Raw genomic sequence first — 19759 nt, forward strand, 5'->3', positions numbered from 1 at the left:
GGCAATGAATATATAAGATGTTTCTCCTCCTATGCAATGCCACCCTACCATCTTCTCAGACACTAAAAAGTCTCGTGAAACAGTACCTCGTCCACTGAAACATAATGGGAGGTATATGACCTAAAACATTTATATTCATCCTTCCTCTTATATTTAGTATCTCTATTGAACAGTGCCCCCACACAAAAGAGTTACTGTTTGAAGATCTTATTTATTCTTTGAATTTGCAACATAAATCAGTAAGCCTCAAATGTTTTTTGTTTTCTTTTGGGTCAAAACCATCAATCCATTGAGGCATGGCGTTTGGTCTTGTTTTCAACATCAAAATGCAGATGCTGTTTGATATTCCCTGTACGAGATGTATTCCAGGCAAAAAAACAAGAACATCTAGGCTTTTTTCAAAGATTACTTCTAGCATTTATTTTTGTGTGCTGATTTTATTACGACAGCTAATGACTAGGCTCTTCTGAAATGCAGGGCGTGCCCCCTGAGAGGTTACTATATGGAGATTTTTTAGGTGCTTCACCTTAGGATGGCAATCTCCTATGGGAAAATCAAGAGTTGGGAATGAGTATATTCAATAATAATTAAAGGTCCAGGAAAAAAGCTTTCTTCTGAACAACAAGAGGATCAGCAGACTAAACCATCTACTTCTTTAATGTGGACATCTGTAAAAACTCCAATTCTTGAACCTTTGGGGCAGTACCCTGCTTGCTACCATCACAGGTTTTAGGTGCAACCTATTCTTTTGTGCTCAAGGTCGAATAACTAGTCAACATCATGGCTTCCTCTACAGAACAATTTTGGATGTGCGGCTTGCATGTCTGGGCTTCAATCTCCCTCAAGCCATGTCCTTTCATCAAATTGTGTGCTTATCTCTCCATTGGAACCAGCAATTTTACTGTGAACAAAATTTAAAATAGAGCAGTTTTCAAAACTCTGACCTGCAAATCATCAAACGCAGAACTGTCACACAGGCACTCATCCCCCACCAAGCTAGACTACAGCAGGTACTCTATGTTTAGATCACTGCCCATCTGAACAGAAGCCTTCCGACCATCCAAAGCACAAAAGCCAGACTCCCACTCTGGCTTCCTTCTCGAACTCACATCACCCTGCACCTCAAAGACATTCATTGGCTTCCCATTCACAAATGTGTTTTGTAAGCTACTTAGACAAAACTACAAAACCATGCACAACCTAGGCCCTGCCTACCTTAACAGCTGCAACATCTTCCAAACACCGATCAGACATCTCTACTCTGCCAGACTCTTGCTCGAGCACATCCCATGCAAATGCAGAGCCTGAGCCAGATGTCACGCATTCTCTTACCGCACTCACAAAGTCTGCCGTTTCATACAAGAGCCACCTCATCAGTTTTTAATTTCTGCAAGAAACTGAAGACAAAGCTCTTCTTAGGCCTCGGACCAGACCAGCTCTGCCTCCAAATTTCAGCACCAGGATGGCCTATAAGGTGAACCGTGAGCTCTAGAAATACTCAAAACATAACAAATATTCAAATTACTTAGCATTTGTGCGAGTAACATTAAATTTTCAAGGGTCTGAGCAACATCAAACTATACAAATATTTGCAAGAAACAAGTCAAAGTCCACCCTTCACACATCCCAGCTAGATGACACCAACAAGTTTTAAGATATTTTAATGTGTATGTATACAATTAGCAAAACAGTACTACACATTGCGATAAATGGAACAATGCTTTTTAGTGGTAACATACAAACTATTTACAAGACTTGAACATGCAGTACAACAAATCTGCATTTCCACCACCAAATGCAAAACTCTAGAAGTTCTCATTGAAAACGTGTGAATTAAAGAGTAACATTCACTTTAGTTGTTTCCAGCTGCACATGATATTCATCATAACCTGGGAACTGGACTAATCAGGTGTATCAAGTTAAGATTCTACATTTCTAGCAATAATTCTCAAAGCTTCTCATGTCAAGCGTGGGGATTCAGACAGCAAACCCTTGTAGAAAAACAAGGTAGATCTAGGCTTCTCTTAGCAAATGTTCGCTAGAAATATTTGACACTAGGACTCCTTTGATGGAATGCACCTGGGAAGAATAGGCACAACATTGTCAGGCACCTACCCCAAAATTATTTTGCTCAGACTCCTGAGACAACCCATGCACTTTCAAGTCTACAAAGGCGCCTCACAATAGTGTTCACATTGTACTTAGGACGGGTGTTGCAAGGCAACAATCAGTATTCAAATGGCAAATCTTTTTTCAGCCATTGGATGCGGTGTTTCTAACCATCTTTACATTCAGCTGGTGACTTCAAAAGGAAAAACAAGGCAACAGTATTTTTGGAAGAAAATGCCCAAATTGGGCACCTCGCCATCATTTCTGTTAATAGCCTTTATTTTAGATCGACAAACGGTGTGAGATAATATTTTCTTTTTTTTTTTTACTCAAAAAGAAAGATTTCCTTTTTATGACTAAAATAGTTTCTGGGAACCCAAATGAAATTCTATGTAAATCAAAGAAATAGTAAAAAAAAATGTGTGTAAATCGGTTTTGTAATTCTCAGCGAGTGACCAAGGAGAACACTGATCACTCCAGTTTGAGCGCAAGGAGAAGTATATCTTCCTGCAGAAATAAACGTTACCAATGACGATCAAAAATAAGACCACATTTACGTCAATGTGGTAATGCTTTTCAGTGTTCTACATTCGCTTATATCAAAAGTAACTGTATATAACAGGATGTCGAAGTTGATCAGATTTGAGGCACTATTGATTGGAAATTCCTCAAACTTAATTTTACAAAACATAAAAGTGAATCTTCAAGATACACAATGGCTGTTGTCAGCAAGTGCTAGAAAAACATTCTCCCTTTAGTTATAAGGCCCCTGCTGCACGTTAACTTTACAAGCCCTTTTAGGTAACAATTGTCTAATATTTAGGCAGCTGCTTAATGCACCAGGTTTTCAGCTTTGAAGCGCTGTACAGGAAAGGTTTTAACTCTTCCCCATTCAAACGCCAAATAGTTATTTCACAGTCCTGTCCAGACAACTTGAGTGCGAACGCCCGGATTGTCACCTACAATTTGACAACTGAAGGCAGAAGCAGCATACCCTTATCAGACTTCACTGTCTGTGTCCTTCTGTAGAGTCATCTACTGAGCTCTAGCAGACATAGCGAACGCCTGGGAACGAGCATGCTAGAAATGCTTAAAGGCAAGAAAATGGTGTACAATCATGTAGTTTGCAAATTAAATTTAGACACCCACCCTGCTCTACTGAGACGGAGTTCGCCAACTCGATTAAGTGAACTGAACATATCAAGTGAGCATGCTCTGCAGTACTCAGAGTGAGTATATGTTTACCACTGCAGCAATTAGCCCCTTCCTATAGGAGTCACTTCTTACAAATATTGTGGACTCTCTCTCCTACAAAGATATATATATTGTTTTGGTCAGTTGTTCCTGTCAGCATATTGCCAAATGTCCCAAAGCAGAACAAAATGTATAACTTTTTCAAAAATCCACAGCATTGTACAGCTTAAATTTACAATTCAGCACACAAGAGTGGTTTGAGTATATAGCACCGTCCCTCTCCCATTCTTCAAAATACCTCTTGTATACTTTCTAATGTACACAGTAGATATGCAACATTGCAAATAAATTAACAATCAAAGTAAGATGTTTCGCAAAGCATCGCGTGTATGGTTGTAAAGCGTTCTTCTGTAGAATATTGTGTGTGCACAAAATAAAAAAAGAAAGGCAAGGTTTCGAGTGTGAATAACACAAAAAATGGCATTCTATGAGGCAGAAGTGCATTTTCAAAAGAATTCACATACTGGAAAGACTGTAGTAACAAAAAACCCAAATAAAAAAAGGAAAACGATCCTCATCTACCCACCAGATATTCATTCACAATATACAGCATGCAATTATGGCCATTTGCTCACCATCTACTCAGGGGTTGATACCACCCTGATATTCCCAAGAAAAATATTTCAGCAGGTGGCAAGAATGCATCTTGAAGCATATGGGGCAATACAGTTCTACTAGACCACAGTTAAGCATGCGCTTATCCTTCCAGTCTACCAAGAAAAGTTAGAGTTCTACTACGTATAGAAAAGGAAGGTGGTGTGCGGTCACTAATGTGCTATTAAAATGTCCACAATCTATTACATGCCAAGCCACTACTGCTACCTGCATCACTTTATAAACCGCTTTCACTACGGAATCAAGGACCAAACAGAAGGAATTCCAATGAATGCTCTAAATAAGTAAAATCACTTTTTTGCACAATTAGAAACAAATGTTTATAATAAAGTGCAACAAAAGGCAGTACCAATTTAAACTGTATGTTTTCAGCCATAGATGGCGTCTTCAGACACTTACTGGTCTAAAGTTCTAGTGTTTAAATATGCAGTCGCAGTAGCTGTGGGGTTCAGCAGTCAGACTTTTTGTTGGCATGTGTGGGGCAGAGTACCAAAAATAGACCAACAGCAATTCAGCCTTTAGATGGTCTATGTTAAATGGATTCAGTAATTGGCATTACAATTCACTACTCTTTGTCTATTTTGCTTGAATACATAAAAGGGCCCAGTTCAATAGAAATTGGAGACTTCCTTGAAAATTATACGGATTACTCATATTTTTAATTAATCTCAATTTAGCGATTTGATTTTTAGGGATATAGGCAACAAAACCATCTACGTTTTAACTTCTATAAAAATACTATATACACATTAAGGAGATAAAGGATTTATATAGGTGTAACACGTGCATGCAAGCTCTGAACTGTGAAAGCAATCCAGCTTAAGACCAACTGATTGAAAGTTGGAGTTATATATATCTCATTTAATACTATGCAAATATGCTACACTTTTAGTGTGAGCACTGTCTTTCTGGGACTTGGTCACTCTAGCCACAATAACCATGGTAAACGTCTACCAAAGCCTCACTTGTAAGTGCAAAACTTTCTTTTAATACAGGGTAATTTTTTTTAATAGTTTAGATTGAGATCCTTAAAAGTAACAAAGCTAAGCTTCTGTGAGCATGCGTGTACCCTATATGCTTGTAGAAACCATATATGGAACAACCTTAAGGCAATAAAAAAAATCCTGCTTAGACATTTAGAATTAAACCCCCCCCCCCCCCCACACTTTAAACTTTATGTAAAGGGGGGCTTTCTTAGCCAAATAAGTTAGTTTGATGTCTGGCCCACAGACCCCGCATTCTTGGGGTTTTTTGATTTTATGTTTACTTTATCAAACCAATTATGCCAAAGAATAATTGAATATAAATTTTAAGTAATGGATGCCTCCTTGTTAATGGTCTTTGCCCAAAAGCCAAGAGGTGACTTGCTACATTATATTTAAAAGAATTCTCACGGTCTTAAGCCTCTAACAAGAGTAGCTATAAAAACTGAACAATATATATTTTTTTTAACACATGGGTTGATGACAAGGCATTTTGGATCCAGGCTGTCGGTGACACTTCACGGTGGACGGTACATTCATCAGTTTCTTTGGGCACTTTTATAGCATCTCGAGTGACCTGTAGAAACAAAAAAATCTGTCAACTTATTTGTTTAGTCATAACCCACTGTCCATTCCTAAGAGATGACCCCAGGTGCTAAAAAACATTTCTCCAATGTTGACCTGATTCCAATTTTTTGTCCAATGATCAGTGAAACTGGGGAACAGACTTGAAGTGCTCAAGATTTGCTGTGAAATTCACCATAATGTCCGAGAGTACTAATCTTTTACTCTCCAATGCAAACCTTACACACTTGATGAGTGACATGTTTTTAAGTTCAACAGTCATGGGACACGACACATAACTCTGAAAACTAGGGTCACACGTTATCTGGCCAAAACAGTTTATTATTGACACTGGAAAGCAATCGAATTAATACCCACATAGAACCTGCAAGTGACAGCACTGCAGGATGGGAAATTCAATAGCATCATTAAGGATAGCAAAATGACTGCATCTCCATTAATAAAGGCTCAGTGCAAATAGCATCCATTGAATGCGAAGTGTTTAAAGTAGTTGTGTTCGGGATCTGCATCAAGACGTACTAATGGGCAAAACAGCAGTAAAGACAGGAGATTACAAAACTTTAAGGGTCCCTAAGGGAATTTGAGAACAAATTACCTGCATATCCCCCGATGACTAGCAGCGACACAACGCCCTATAATTAAGCATGTGCAATTGATAAAAAGGATGAGATGCATCCGTTATAAGGAATTATCAGCGAGACAGCACGAGGAAGGTGGCAAAACTGGGAAGTTGCTAGTCTGACTACTTGTCTCCTCAGAACCTAGAAAACCAGTCAATGTAATACACATTGATAGGTGAGCGATTTTCCACTTGCAAGTTGCCATCAACTGTGTTTTTACTGAATATTACCCCCACAGTGGAACTTAACCCAGAATCAGTCTTACCATATGATCAAAACCACAAGTCTGACAAGAACAAAGAATGGTTGCCCCTAAAAAGGCACTGACACATTCACTGAGGTCTCTAGAAAGATGCGGACACTCAGAAGAGTGGCATGACAAGAGTTGGCCTTTGATTTTAAGTTAGCCTGGCATTGCGAGCTCTGCCTCTCTAATGAAACTGGGAGAGAAAACTGAGCTTTAAGAAATATCAATAAGAAGTATTGAGCTCTATCCTAGTCTATATAAGTCTCTGCAACAAGAAGGCCATACCTAGAGGGATGTGCTTTAAACTGAAAGCGTACTCTGTCAAGTTTGAAGATCTGACTTCTACCATGCCTCAGATAGGTCTGCACCTTTAAGTGTAGCCTGACGTGTGCTGCTGAGGACCCTAACTTAAAACCAGACTCTCAAAGATGGGGTGCTGGGTGAGGAAAGCATGATCCCCGTGGTGATGTACAATTGGTTTGTGCACAGGAGGTACCCATGCAAGGCTTGGTCCAGTTCCCGAGCGGGACATCCGAGAGGCTTTCATTAAAGGGTGGGAAGAGTTCTGTGGCAGTATACCTGGCTGAAGCACCTCTGTCAAAACATTACCCTTCTAGGGTAGCTTAAGATCGAGGACCTCAGCTGCCTTCCTAACCACTATAGCAAAGGAAGCCCCCCCTCCTCCGTAACCACACTAAAAGAGGAGACAAGATCAGATCTGGAGAGGTGTCTAGACCACTGGCGTCAGACAGTTTTATACCAGTGGTAACTGTCTGGTTGGGCCAAAGGTTCTTTTTTAGGGTAGGTAGGATTATCAGATCCATCCCAACCAAAATCCCCACAGTGCCCATCAAAGAGAGGAGGCATCGGATGGTCTTATGGGTCTGAACAGTCTTATGGGTCGAGTTGGCACCAGATTTGACATCATGAGATGCTGGTTCGGCTTCGTATTGGAGTAAGTTCTATGGGCTCAGCGTCACCAAGAGGCATCAGCGGTGCTGGGAACGGCACCATTGCGATGAACCCCACAGAAGGTTGTGGATTCACACTCCAGAGGGCTTGGGTTGCTCGAATATGAGGTGCATGGCCTTATAATTTCTTGAGCTAGGTGGGTTTGATCCAGTTCTAGGAAAATCAGGGAGGTGTGGAGCAGTCACAAGCTCAGGTGTGTAGAGCAGTCACAAGCTCAGGCTCCGCATGTGGAATGCGGGAGCAGGGCCTTGACTTTTGGCACCATTCCTGTGCTTCGTCCATAGTTTTGGACTTGCGTGGTGATGTCGAAGAGTGGTTCACCTTCTTAGATTTTTGTGTTTGTGAGACTTACCAGGCAATGATATGACTGCGACTCCGAGTTGAGCACGGGAACTTCTATGTGACTGGGACTGGAAGCAGTGTGGAGTCTTTCAAAGTCCGGCTGCAACACGCTTCATCTCTCGTTCCCAAACGACTGCGATTCATGGTGTGCAGTCAGGACAGTTCTTGGAGTCCTGATCTGCCTCTGGGCACAACAGGCAAACCAAATGGGGGTCTGCCATAGCTGGTGACATTCTCTGCATGGTTTAAACCCTGTAGGTTTTGTAGGAGACATCCCTAAAGCACACTAGGAGCTAAAGAGTGGACAAAAGGGTTCAAAAAGGTGGGACAAAAGAGACAGATGTAGTCTTTCTGGATCAGCACAAAGAAAGGAACTAATATCAGTGCCTATACAGGAAAAGTGCACGTCAGATCCGGCACACATGACTCAGTCGCAGACCCAATCGAGCACACAGAGTTGCTGCTCAAGTTTTTTCGGATCCAGTCGGACGCCTGAGGAATATGCTAAAGTAAGGAATCTAGGACTAGAAGTCTCTACCCGATTAGAAAAAACTCAAAATCCAAACTTTGCCTTTTAGTTTAAATCCTCTATGATTCTTTATTTAATTTAGCTGCAACGTGGGTATCATCTGCGTTTTGATTCAAAAGTGAAAGAAATTCAGTTTCCAAGTGTGATCTCAGTCATGCCTCCCAACAGCATGAAAATGAATACACCGTGACGCGATTAATCTAAGATTTCTGGAAAGGTGATGGGTTATCTTGAAGTGGTCATCAATTAGCATTTTGGGAGGATGTACAAACCAGGGTGACCAAAAGCACTTCTAAATAAAGCACGCTTCATTAATAAAGATAACGGCTCAGATTTCTCGCCTAGTCATTTCATTTAGCTACGAATGGTTACTTAACAGAGGAAGTAATTTCTGTTTGGAAACTAGAAAGAGGTCACTGATTTATGGTATCTATCCTCTAGGTCCACCAATTATTTGCTAATGAATCATTTGACTGAAAATATAGTTTTTAGGAAGTAAAATATTAATCATGTTTGATTAAAAATTAGTGACAATTAACTGATTACTCAGAAGTACCTAAATTTAACTAAAACAATAATCATAGTTTTCCCACCTTATTCCTTCAGCAGTTATACATCCTCCTCCTCCTCCTCCTCCTCATAATCTTCTTTTGCTTTAAAATGCAGTTTCCTGAATTCTCTTCTGCTCATTGACGAGTATGCAGGGACAACTGGTGGGATTTCCTGCATGAGGAAAACAAGTTTAATCACAGCAGGAAATTGCATTTGGTATTTTAGACCAGCAATATCATGTAAGATGAAACCAGCAGATTAACACAGGTTTGCTTTTCAATAAATATTTAACCAATTTTGTAAGTCGAAAGATGTTTATAATGTTATTTAAAGGCCCTTTCGTCCGAGCCTGGAACCAGGCATTACATTTCCTTTGAAGGAGTTTCTGATCTCTTGACACATCATCAACTAACACCCCACCACCCCAATGACACAAGAGATTGTTTTGATACTTATAACCTCAAGTTAATACTTTTTTATACACATCTCCTCATTTGACCTGTTGTGTGAGGAACACCAACAGATATGCCAATGGTTGCAAAATGTTGCGCCAAAACTCAAGAGCTACATTTCAACATTGTCTCACCAGCAAGTAAGTAGAAGAAGAGGCGGCTTGCCAATTCAATTCATAAACATCCCTCCATGAAATACACTACATATACTGCAAGACTGGCTGGAGTTCACACACACACACACACACACCTTAAAAGGCTCGGCAGGGGGCACAATACTTTGCAGAATTGTATACTGACAAAAACCTTGTCTTAGCACAATCTAAGCAGAGTCTGTAATTTGTCATTGTCAATCAGAATACTTACTGGCATAAAGCTTAACTGAGGCTATAGTGCCAGTCTCACGCTTCCTTAGAATACAGAGGAAACCACCAGCGGTATCTCTTCCTTATGGACCAGGATGTCCTGTCCTTGTTTTCAGCAACTTTTTTTTATTACACAAAAAGAGAATATTAGCTTATGAATGGACTACCCCAGGCAGCTGGAGCGAATAAAAAAAAAAAATGTAAAAAAAAACCTAACATTTGTTTGTGCAGGTGACTACGATTGTCGGGATTTATGTGGTGTGTCTGTATATGTAAGCCTCTAAAGTGAGTTAGTGTGAGTGACAGTGAGTTCAACTGAATGAAGTGAGCGTGAGTATGAGTTAACCAGTGTGAGGATGAGACAGTAATAGGGAGTGAAAGTAAATGAGTGTGAGGAAATAGGTGAATGAGCGCGAGAGAGAGCGAGAGAGAGCGCGAGCGAGAGCGAGAGAGAGCGCGAGAGAGCGAGAGAGAGAGAGAGAGAGAGAGCGCGAGAGAGAGAGAGAGAGCGCGAGAGAGAGAGAGAGAGCGCGAGAGAGAGAGAGAGCGCGAGAGAGAGAGAGAGCGCGAGAGAGAGAGAGAGCGCGGAGAGAGAGAGAGAGAGCGCGAGAGAGAGAGAGAGAGCGCGAGAGAGAGCGAGAGCGAGAGAGAGAGCGAGAGAGAGAGAGGGAGCGAGAGAGAGAGCGAGAGCGAGAGCGAGCACGAGAGAGAGCACGAGAGAGAGCACGAGAGAGAAAGAGCGCACAAGAGCGACTGAGTGTGTGAGCGGAAGAGCGTGAGAGAGCACGAGAGAGAGCACGAGAGAGAGCACGAGAGAGAGTGCGAGAGAGAGCGCCAGAGGGAGAGCACGAGAGAGTACGAGAGCGAGCGCAAGAGACAGAGAGTGCGAGAGAGCAAGAGAGAAAGATTGCGAGAGAGAGAAAGTGCGAGAGAGAGAAAGAGCGTGCGAGAAAGAGCACGAGAGAGAGAGAAAGAGCACGAGAGAGAGAGAAAGAGCACGAGAGAGAGAGAGAAAGAGCACGAGAGAGAGAGAGAAAGAGCACGAGAGAGAGAGAGAAAGAGCACGAGAGAGAGAGAGAAAGAGCGCGCGCGAGAGAGGAGCGCGCGCGAGAGAGGAGCGCGCGCGAGAGAGGAGCGCGCGCGAGAGAGGAGCGCGCGAGAGAGAAAGAGCACGAGAGAGAGCACGCGAGAGCGAGAGCACGAGAGAGAGCACGCGAGAGCGAGAGCGCGATAGAGAGCACGCGAGAGCAAGAGAGCGCGCGAGAGAGAGCGCGAGAGAGAGAGCGCGCGAGAGAGAGCACGCGAGAGCAAGAGAGCGCGCGAGAGAGAGCGCGCGCGAGAGAGAGAGCGCGCGAGAGAGAGCGCGCTAGAGCGCGCGAGAGAGAGCGCGCTCTCTCTCTCGCGCTCTCTCTCTCGCGCTCTCTCTCTCGCGCTCTCTCTCTCGCGCTCTCTCTCTCGCGCGGAGAGAGAGAGCGCGAGAGAGAGAGAGCGAGAGAGAGAGAGCGAGAGAGAGCGCGAGAGAGAGAGCGCGAGAGAGAGAGCGCGCGCGAGAGAGAGAGAGAGAGAGAGAGAGAGAGAGAGAGAGAGAGAGAGAGAGAGAGAGAGAGAGAGAGCGCGAGAGAGAGAGCGAGAGAGAGCACGCGAGAGAGAGAGAGCACGCGAGAGAGAGCGCGAGAGAGCGCGAGAGAGAGAGCGCGAGAGAGCGAGCGCGAGAGAGCGAGCGCGAGAGAGAGAGCGCTACAAAAAGCGCGCTAGAGAGAGCGCTACAAAGAGCGCGAGAGAGAGAGCGCTACAAAGAGCGCGAGAGAGAGAGAGCGCGAGAGCTAGAGAGAGTGCCCGAGAAAGAGCGCGAGAAAGAGCGCGAGAAAGAGAGCGCGAGAGAGCTAGAGATAGAGCGCGCGCACGAGAGAGCGCGCGCACGAGAGAGCGCACGAGAGCGAGCGAGAGAGCGCGAGAGAGAGCGCGAGAGCAAGAGAGCAAGCGCGAGAGCAAGCGCGAGAGCAAGAGAGCAAGTGCGAGAGCGCGAGCGCGAGAGAGAGCGCGAGAGAGAGCGCGAGAGCGAGAGCGCGAGAGAGAGCGAGAGAGAGCGAGAGCGCGAGAGAGAGCGAGAGAGAGCGAGAGCGCGAGAGAGAGCGAGAGCGCGAGAGAGAGCGAGAGCGCGGGAGCGCGAGAGAACGCGAGAGCGCGAAAGAGAGCAAAGCGCGAAAGAGAGCAAAGCGCGAAAGAGAGCGAGCGAGAGAACACGCGAGAGAAAGCGAGAGCGCGAGAGAACACGAGAGAGAGCGCGAGAGAACACGAGAGAGAGCGCGAGAGAGAGCGCGAGAGAACACGAGAGAGAGCGAGAGCGCGAGAGAACACGAGAGAGCGAGAGAACACGAGAGAGCGAGAGAACACGAGAGAGCGAGAGCGCGAGAGAACACGAGAGCGCGAGAGCGCGAGAGAACACGAGAGAGCGAGAGCGTGAGAGAACACGAGAGAGCGAGAGCGTGAGAGAACACGAGAGAGCGAGAGCGTGAGAGAACACGAGAGAGCGAGAGCGTGAGAGAACACGAGAGAGCGAGAGCACGAGAGAACACGAGAGAACACGAGAGAGAGCGAGAACACGAGAGAGAGCGAGAGCGCGAGAGAGAGCGAGAGAGAGAGAGCGAGCGAGCGAGAGAGCAAGCGAGAGAGAGCGAGAGAGAGCGCAAGCGAGAGAGTACGAGAGAGCGCGAGAGAGAGCATACGAGAGCGTGAGAGCGCGTGAGAGAGCGTACGAGAGAGCGCGTACGAGAGAGCGCGTAAGAGAGAGCGCGTAAGAGAGAGAGAGCGTAAGAGAGAGAGCGTAAGAGAGAGAGCGTAAGAGAGAGAGCGTAAGAGAGAGAGAGCGTAAGAGAGAGAGAGCGTAAGAGAGAGAGAGCGTACGAGAGAGCGCGTGCGAAAGAGAGCGCGATAGAGAGCGCGAAAGAGAGCGCAAGAGAGAGAGCGCGAAAGAGAGAGAGCGCGAGAGAGAGAGTGCGAGAGAGAGTGCGAGAGAGAGAGCGCGAGAGAGAGTGCGAGAGAGAGAGCGCGAGAGAGAGAGAGAGAGAGCGCGAGAGAGAGAGAGAGCGCGAGTGTTGGACAGGCCACCTGAAGGGCTTGCTCCCTCCCCGCATGACAGGGCCCAAGCCCCGGCCCTCCAGGTGTCAACCACCGAAACAACCCGCACCCCGTCTCCAGACGGAGTTCCTGCCCCCGGACATCTATGTATCATGGGGCCGAACCACTACCGGCTCCCCAGGCCGGACCAGCCGCCATCTTGGACACGGCACCATGAGGCCGCGCGGCCTCAGCTCGACCCTAACCCTGGGCCTGGCCAGGCCCCGACATCCCGGCACCACCATCCACCCAGGAGGTGAACGGACCACTTGGAAGGTCGATGGGAGAAAGAAGTGTCGATGGCTCTCCCCCGCCAGGTGCCGATCGCCCGCCAGCTCCCCCGGGCGCTGGCTCCACCCCCCTGCTGGGTGTCTGGACTCCCTCATCCCGGACCTCCCGACCTCCAAGTGCGAGGGTCCGGACATCAAAGGGCGCCAGACCTATAACTAGGGCAGCTCCAGAGCAGGAAGGCAGTTGTATCCTGGAGTCGAGAGACACCGAGAAGAACTCAGCCTTGACGGACTACCGGCGCTGCCGTAGCCCTGCCTTGTGAACTATCGTCCTGCCTGCTGGCGCTGCCGCGGCCTTCTGCATCCTCCATCCTCGTCGGGACCTGCTGGCGCTGCCGCGGACAGTTGTAACGACCACCTTCATCGGGACCTGCTGGCGCTGCCGCGGACCGTGTAACGACCACCTTCATCGGGACCTGCTGGCGCTGCCGCGGACCGTGTAACGACCACCTTCACCGGGACCTGCTGCCGCGGCCCGTCCAAGCTAGAACACCGAGCTCGAGGATTGTGAGCTATCCATCATACCATCTCAGCTACCAGATTGGTAACCAGACTGTCCCGCTACCCCCTTTCCCAAACCAAGAGACTAGAATCGAGGGGACCCCTGAGTCCAGACCTCCTTGTACCATTCCATCGTACCTTAAGAAATCGCTTATAAAGAACGTTAAATCCTATCCTTGTGTGGTGTATATCTGTGGGGGGGAAGTTACTCATCTGTACGATCGCTGGAGACGGCTCTCCCCGGAGACCTCTCCCCTTGTCCTCGGCCGACCCTCCCGGTCCGTCTAACATTGGTGGCCAGCGGCGCGATCCGAATCAACGCGTAATCGTACAGAGAGTAGCTCACCCCACGACAAAACCACAATGTCAACCAAAGAGAGCGGATCCACCGAGAAATTCCAGATGGATAAATTGGAAGAGTACAGCCATCGTGAATTGAAACAATTCTGCATGGAACTAGGCATTGCTACCACCGGCCTGAGTACCAAAGACGATTTTAAGCACGCCATTGAGTCGTGGGCAGAAACCGGGGCCGCCAGATCCCCAGACCGAAACAGTGCAGCATCAGAGAGGAACGTCACGGCTCCCGAGGAGCGAGGAACGGGCCTCTCGCAGGAAGAGATCCAAGAAGGAGAAAAGAACAGACTACATGAGTTAGAAATGGCACGGCTCAAAATGGACGGTGAACTGAAATTAGCATGAGCAAAAACTGAACCTAGAACATCTGCGGCTCCGAGAAGAACGGGAAGAAAAACAGAGGCAGAGAGAGCTCGAAGAAAAGAGATTAGCATACGAACACGAGCGCAAACTGGCAGAAATAGAACTACGGAAGCAGAACAAAGAACCGGAGGTGCCCGAGCGACCGCGCACCCCGGGAGCGACAGAAAAGAAAGTCCACATCCCCAAGGATGTCGTCCGAGAGTATGTCCGAGAGGACGACATACAACAGTGGTTCAAGGCCTACGAGATCGCCATGACCTCCCACCGGATCGATCGAAGTGACTGGGGAGCCGGCCTATGGGGGAGGTTCGTCAACGAAGGCCGCGATGCCCTGCTACAGCTCCCAGACCATCAGATGTCATCCTATGACCACATGAAGGCTGCCCTCCTCACCCGATATGGGCTCACACCCGAAATGTACCGCCAGAGGTTTCGGGACTGCACCCGGATCCCGGGTACAACTTGGGTGGAATATGTCAACTATTTCAGCCGAGCCTTCGAGGGTTGGATCAAGGGAAGCCACGTAACGACCTACGAGCAACTTTTTAATCTCATGGTGTGGGAGCACCTCTCTAACAACTGCTTCGTCGAGCTCAGGCAGCACCTCCTCGACAGTAAATTGACTGACCCACGGCAACTCGCCGCCGAAGCTGACCGGTGGGAAAGCACCCGAGTGGGCCGGAGAGGGCCACACGAGCAGAACCGGAACAACCAAGGTCGGCACCGTCCCCGAGGAGGAGGAGGAGGCCAGGGGCGAGGGAGAGACACCGTCCCGGCCGCTCCCGCCGCCAGCACCCCGCCCCCGGCCAGCCGGGGCAACCCCCCGATGCGCCCGGGGTTCCGAGCCAACGTCACGTGTCACCGATGCCAGCGAGTCGGCCACTACGCCAATGACCCGAACTGTCCACAGAACCAAACTCCAAAACCCCGCCAGGTAGCTGCCGCCGCCCTGGGGGGAGAACAAATCTCCGAAGAACAAGAAGAATACGAGCAGGCACAACAAGAGTGGGAACCGGCCGCCATGGTTCTAACGTGCCTAGGGGGAAAAGACATGGTCCCGCGGGCCCCCCTACCCGCCAACACCAGGAAATATAGCCAGTGGGTGAACATTAATGGGCGCCGGGCCGAAGCACTACGTGACACAGGGGCCAGTGTGACGGCCGTCCGCTGTCACCTGGTAAAACCAGAGCAGATCCTGCCGAACATTCTCTGCCCCGTCCGCTCAGCCGACAATTCAGAGAGTCTATGTCGAATGGCCTGCGTCCCCTTCGAATGGGGAGGGGTCTCCGGCATGTTGAAGGTGACGGTCCGGGATGATGCCCCCGTGGACTGTCTCCTGGGGAATGATCTTGAGAGTTCCCCGTGGGCCGCCGTCGAAAGAAGAGAGCACCTGGGGATGTTGGGCCTCCCGGACTGGGCGTGCGTAACCACCCGGTCCATGGCCGCCCGTGCCATCCCCCGACCAGAAGAACCAGAATGGCCTGCACCTCCTCCCCCGATCGCTCCAGTAGAGGACACCGACTATACCGACCCCCCAGAGCAAACCCCCGAAGGGGTCGCCCAGCCCCAGGACCTTCCCGACCTGGCTCAGTGGCGTCAAGAAGGGGGGCCCACCCAGGAACAGTTCCGTCAAGAGCAGAAGACCTGTCCCTCCCTCGAGGGACTCCGCCAGCAAGCCATCGCCCAGAGCGCAGGGGACACCACCGGAGCCCATTGGATCTATTGGGATAACGACCTGTTATACAGTGAACAGAGAATCGCGGAGTTAGGGGCCAGTCGAGTGCTGGTGGTGCCCCTCCGTTTCAGAGACTTCCTGTTAAATTTGGCCCACGATGTCCCCCTGGCTGGACACCTGGGCCAGGACAAAACCTACAGTCGCCTGGTGACCCACTTTTTCTGGCCGAAGATGAGAAACGACGTCCTCAACCACTGCCGGTCCTGCCCCACGTGCCAGGCCAGCGGGAAGAGCGGCCGCAAACTCAAAGCACCTCTGCAACCCTTCCCAGTTGTCACCACCCCGTTCGAGAGGGAGGGAATAGACATTGTGGGGCCCCTGGACCCCCGCACAGCACAAGGACATCGGTTCATCCTGGTACTGGTGGACCACGCCACCCGCTACCCCGAGGCTGTGCCCCTGCGAACTGTAACAGCCCCGGTGGTCGGCCGGGCCTTAATGGGGATCTTCTCCCGGGTGGGCTTCCCCCGAGAAGTCGTCAGCGACCGAGGCACAAACTTTATTTCGAAATATATGAAGTCCCTCTGGCAACAGTGCGGGGTCACCTACCGATTCACGACCCCCTATCACCCTCAAGGAAACGGACTAGTTGAGCGATTCAACCGCACGCTCAAGGGAATGATTGGGGGATTGGAAGAGCCCCTCCGTCGCCAGTGGGATGTACTACTTCCGTGCCTCCTCTTCGCCTATCGAGAAGTTCCCCAGAAGTCCCTCGGTTTTAGCCCTTTCGAACTATTGTATGGGCACCCTGTGCGAGGGCCCCTCAGCCTAGTCAAAGAAGGTTGGGAGATGGCCCCCCTAAAGACCCCTCCAGACGTCTTCAAGTACCTCCTGACACTACGCAATCAGACCCGGCGATTCAGGGAAATGGCAAAAGCGAATCTTGAGGCCAGTCAGGAGGACATGAAAAAATGGTACGATCAAAATGCCTCCTCCGTCGAATTCGAACCTGGTCAACAAGTGTGGGTGATGTCCCCCACCGAACCATGTGCCTTGCAGGACAAGTGGACGGGGCCCTTCAAAGTGGTCGAACGCAAGAGCCCCATCACCTATCTCATCGATATGGAATCTCCCCGGAACCCCCTCCGGGTCCTCCACACCAAAAGACTCAAACCCCACTTTGTGCGCTCGGAACTCAGCCTCCTGATGGCTACAGACAGTGGAGCGGAAGAAGACTCCGAGCCTCTCCCTGATCTCCTGAAGACTCAGGAGAAAGATGGTTCCGTGGACGGGGTCCGGCTCTCCGATGCCCTCACCCCAGAGCAGCGCCAAGGCTGCCGGGACCTCCTGCTGCAGTTTGCTACCTTGTTTTCCCTCACCCCAGGGGTCACCCCCTGGTGCTTGCACGACGTGGACACTGGGGACAGTCCCCCTATCAGACACCGGGCCTACCGCGTACCAGATCGGGTGCGGGCCTGCATCCAAGAGGAAGTATCCAAGATGCTCACGCTCGGGGTCATCGAGCCCTTGGACAGCCCCTGGGCCAGCCCGGTCGTGCTGGTCCCCAAAGCTGCTGCCCCCGGCACCACTCCTGAACTCCGATTCTGCGTCGACTATCGGGGCTTGAATGCTGTCACCAGGACCGACGCTCATCCCATCCCCCGAGCGGATGAGTTGATCGACCGCATGGGGGCTGCCCGCTACCTCAGCATCTTCGACCTGACAGCGGGCTACTGGCAGATCGGTCTCACACCCCGGGCCCAAGAACGGTCCGCCTTTTCTACCCCCGATGGCCACTACCACTTCAAAGTCATGCCCTTCGGCATGAAGAATGCCCCAGCTACTTTTCAGCGACTAGTGAACCAGGTCTTGGCGGGGCTCGAGGAGTTCAGCGCCGCCTACCTGGACGATATCGCTGTGTACAGCCGCCACTGGTCCGACCACCTCCACCACCTCCGAGAGTTCCTGCAGGCCCTCCAGCGGGCCGGCCTCACAATCAAGGCCGGCAAGTGCCAAATTGGTCAGGGATCCGTGACCTACCTCGGACACCAGGTGGGAAGCGGTCTGGTGGCCCCTCTGCAACTCAAAATCGCTGCCATCCAGTCCTGGCAGCCCCCAGTCACGCAGACCGAGGTCCTAGCCTTCTTGGGGCTCACCGGCTACTACCGGCGGTTCGTGAGGGACTATGGCAGCATTGTGGGGCCCCTCACGGGTCTCACCTCCAAAAACCACCCGAAGAAGATTAACTGGACCCCAGACTGTCAAGCGGCCTTCGAGAAGCTGAAAGCCGCCCTGTGCACTGCCCCTGTGCTCCAGGCCCCCGATTACAGTCGGGAATTAATTGTGCAAACGGATGCCTCCGACCACGGCATCGGGGCGGTCCTCTCCCAGCTGAACCCCGAGGGTCTTGACCAGCCGGTGGCCTTCATCAGCAGACGCCTCCTGGCCCGAGAACAGCGCTGGAGCACAATCGAGAGGGAGGCCTTCGCAGTGGTGTGGGCCCTCAAAAAGCTCCGGCCCTATCTCTTCGGTACCCACTTCCGGGTGCAAACAGATCATCGACCCCTGCAGTGGCTAATGCAGATGCGGGGGGAAAACCCCAAACTATTGCGCTGGTCCATCTCCCTGCAGGGGATGGACTTCACTGTGGAACATCGACCGGGCCAAGACCACGCCAACGCAGATGGCCTGTCACGCTTTTTCCGCCTCGACGAGGAGAGTCCCCAAGAGGATGGGTGACTCTCCCCGCCTTCAGCTGGGGGGGACGCATGTTGGACAGGCCACCTGAAGGGCTTGCTCCCTCCCCGCATGACAGGGCCCAAGCCCCGGCCCTCCAGGTGTCAACCACCGAAACAACCCGCACCCCGTCTCCAGGCGGAGTTTCTGCCCCCGGACATCTATGTATCATGGGGCCGAACCACTACCGGCTCCCCAGGCCGGACCAGCCGCCATCTTGGACACGGCACCACGAGGCCGCGCGGCCTCAGCTCGACCCTAACCCTGGGCCTGGCCAGGCCCCGACATCCCGGCACCACCATCCACCCAGGAGGTGAACGGACCACTTGGCAGTCGATGGGAGAAAGAAGTGTCGATGGCTCTCCCCCGCCAGGTGCCGATCGCCCGCCAGCTCCCCCGGGCGCTCGCTCCACCCCCCTGCTGGGTGTCTGGACTCCCTCATCCCGGACCTCCCGACCTCCAAGTGCGAGGGTCCGGACATCAAAGGGCGCCAGACCTATAACTAAGGCAGCTCCAGAGCAGGAAGGCAGTTGTATCCTGGAGTCGAGAGACACCGAGAAGAACTCAGCCTTGACGGACTACCGGCGCTGCCGTAGCCCTGCCTTGTGAACTATCGTCCTGCCTGCTGGTGCTGCCGCGGCCTTCTGCATCCTCCATCCTCGTCGGGACCTGCTGGCGCTGCCGCGGACCGTTGTAACGACCACCTTCATCGGGACCTGCTGGCGCTGTCGCGGACCGTGTAACGACCACCTTCATCGGGACCTGCTGGCGCTGCCGCGGACCGTGTAACGACCACCTTCACCGGGACCTGCTGGCGCTGCCGCGGCCCGTCCAAGCTAGAACACCGAGCTCGAGGATTGTGAGCTATCCATCATACCATCTCAGCTACCAGATTGGTAACCAGACTGTCCCGCTACCCCCTTTCCCAAACCAAGAGACTAGAATCGAGGGGACCCCTGAGTCCAGACCTCCTTGTACCATTCCATCGTAACTTAAGAAATCGCTTATAAAGAACGTTAAATCCTATCCTTGTGTGGTGTATATCTGTGGGGGGGAAGTTACTCATCTGTACGATCGCTGGAGACGGCTCTCCCC

The 19759-nt window shown here is 50.2% G+C and overlaps 1 protein-coding gene across 1 annotated transcript in view; it reads right to left on the bottom strand.

The window, feature by feature from the left end:
* Positions 1–1645: 1645 nt before the first annotated feature.
* C1_2H1orf174 (chromosome 1_2 C1orf174 homolog) overlaps positions 1646–19759 on the bottom strand; it is a 46049-nt gene continuing 27935 nt past the window's right edge. The window contains exons 4-5 of the mRNA XM_085608865.1: positions 8850–8979; positions 1646–5538 (exon numbers count right to left, since the gene is read on the bottom strand). Coding sequence (XP_085464991.1) covers positions 8866–8979 — 114 coding nt within the window. The 3' untranslated portion in view covers positions 1646–5538; positions 8850–8865. The remainder of the gene's footprint in view (positions 5539–8849; positions 8980–19759) is intronic.

Source organism: Triturus cristatus, chromosome 1_2, assembly GCF_964204655.1.
Source record: "Triturus cristatus chromosome 1_2, aTriCri1.1, whole genome shotgun sequence".
NCBI lineage: Eukaryota > Metazoa > Chordata > Amphibia > Caudata > Salamandridae > Triturus > Triturus cristatus.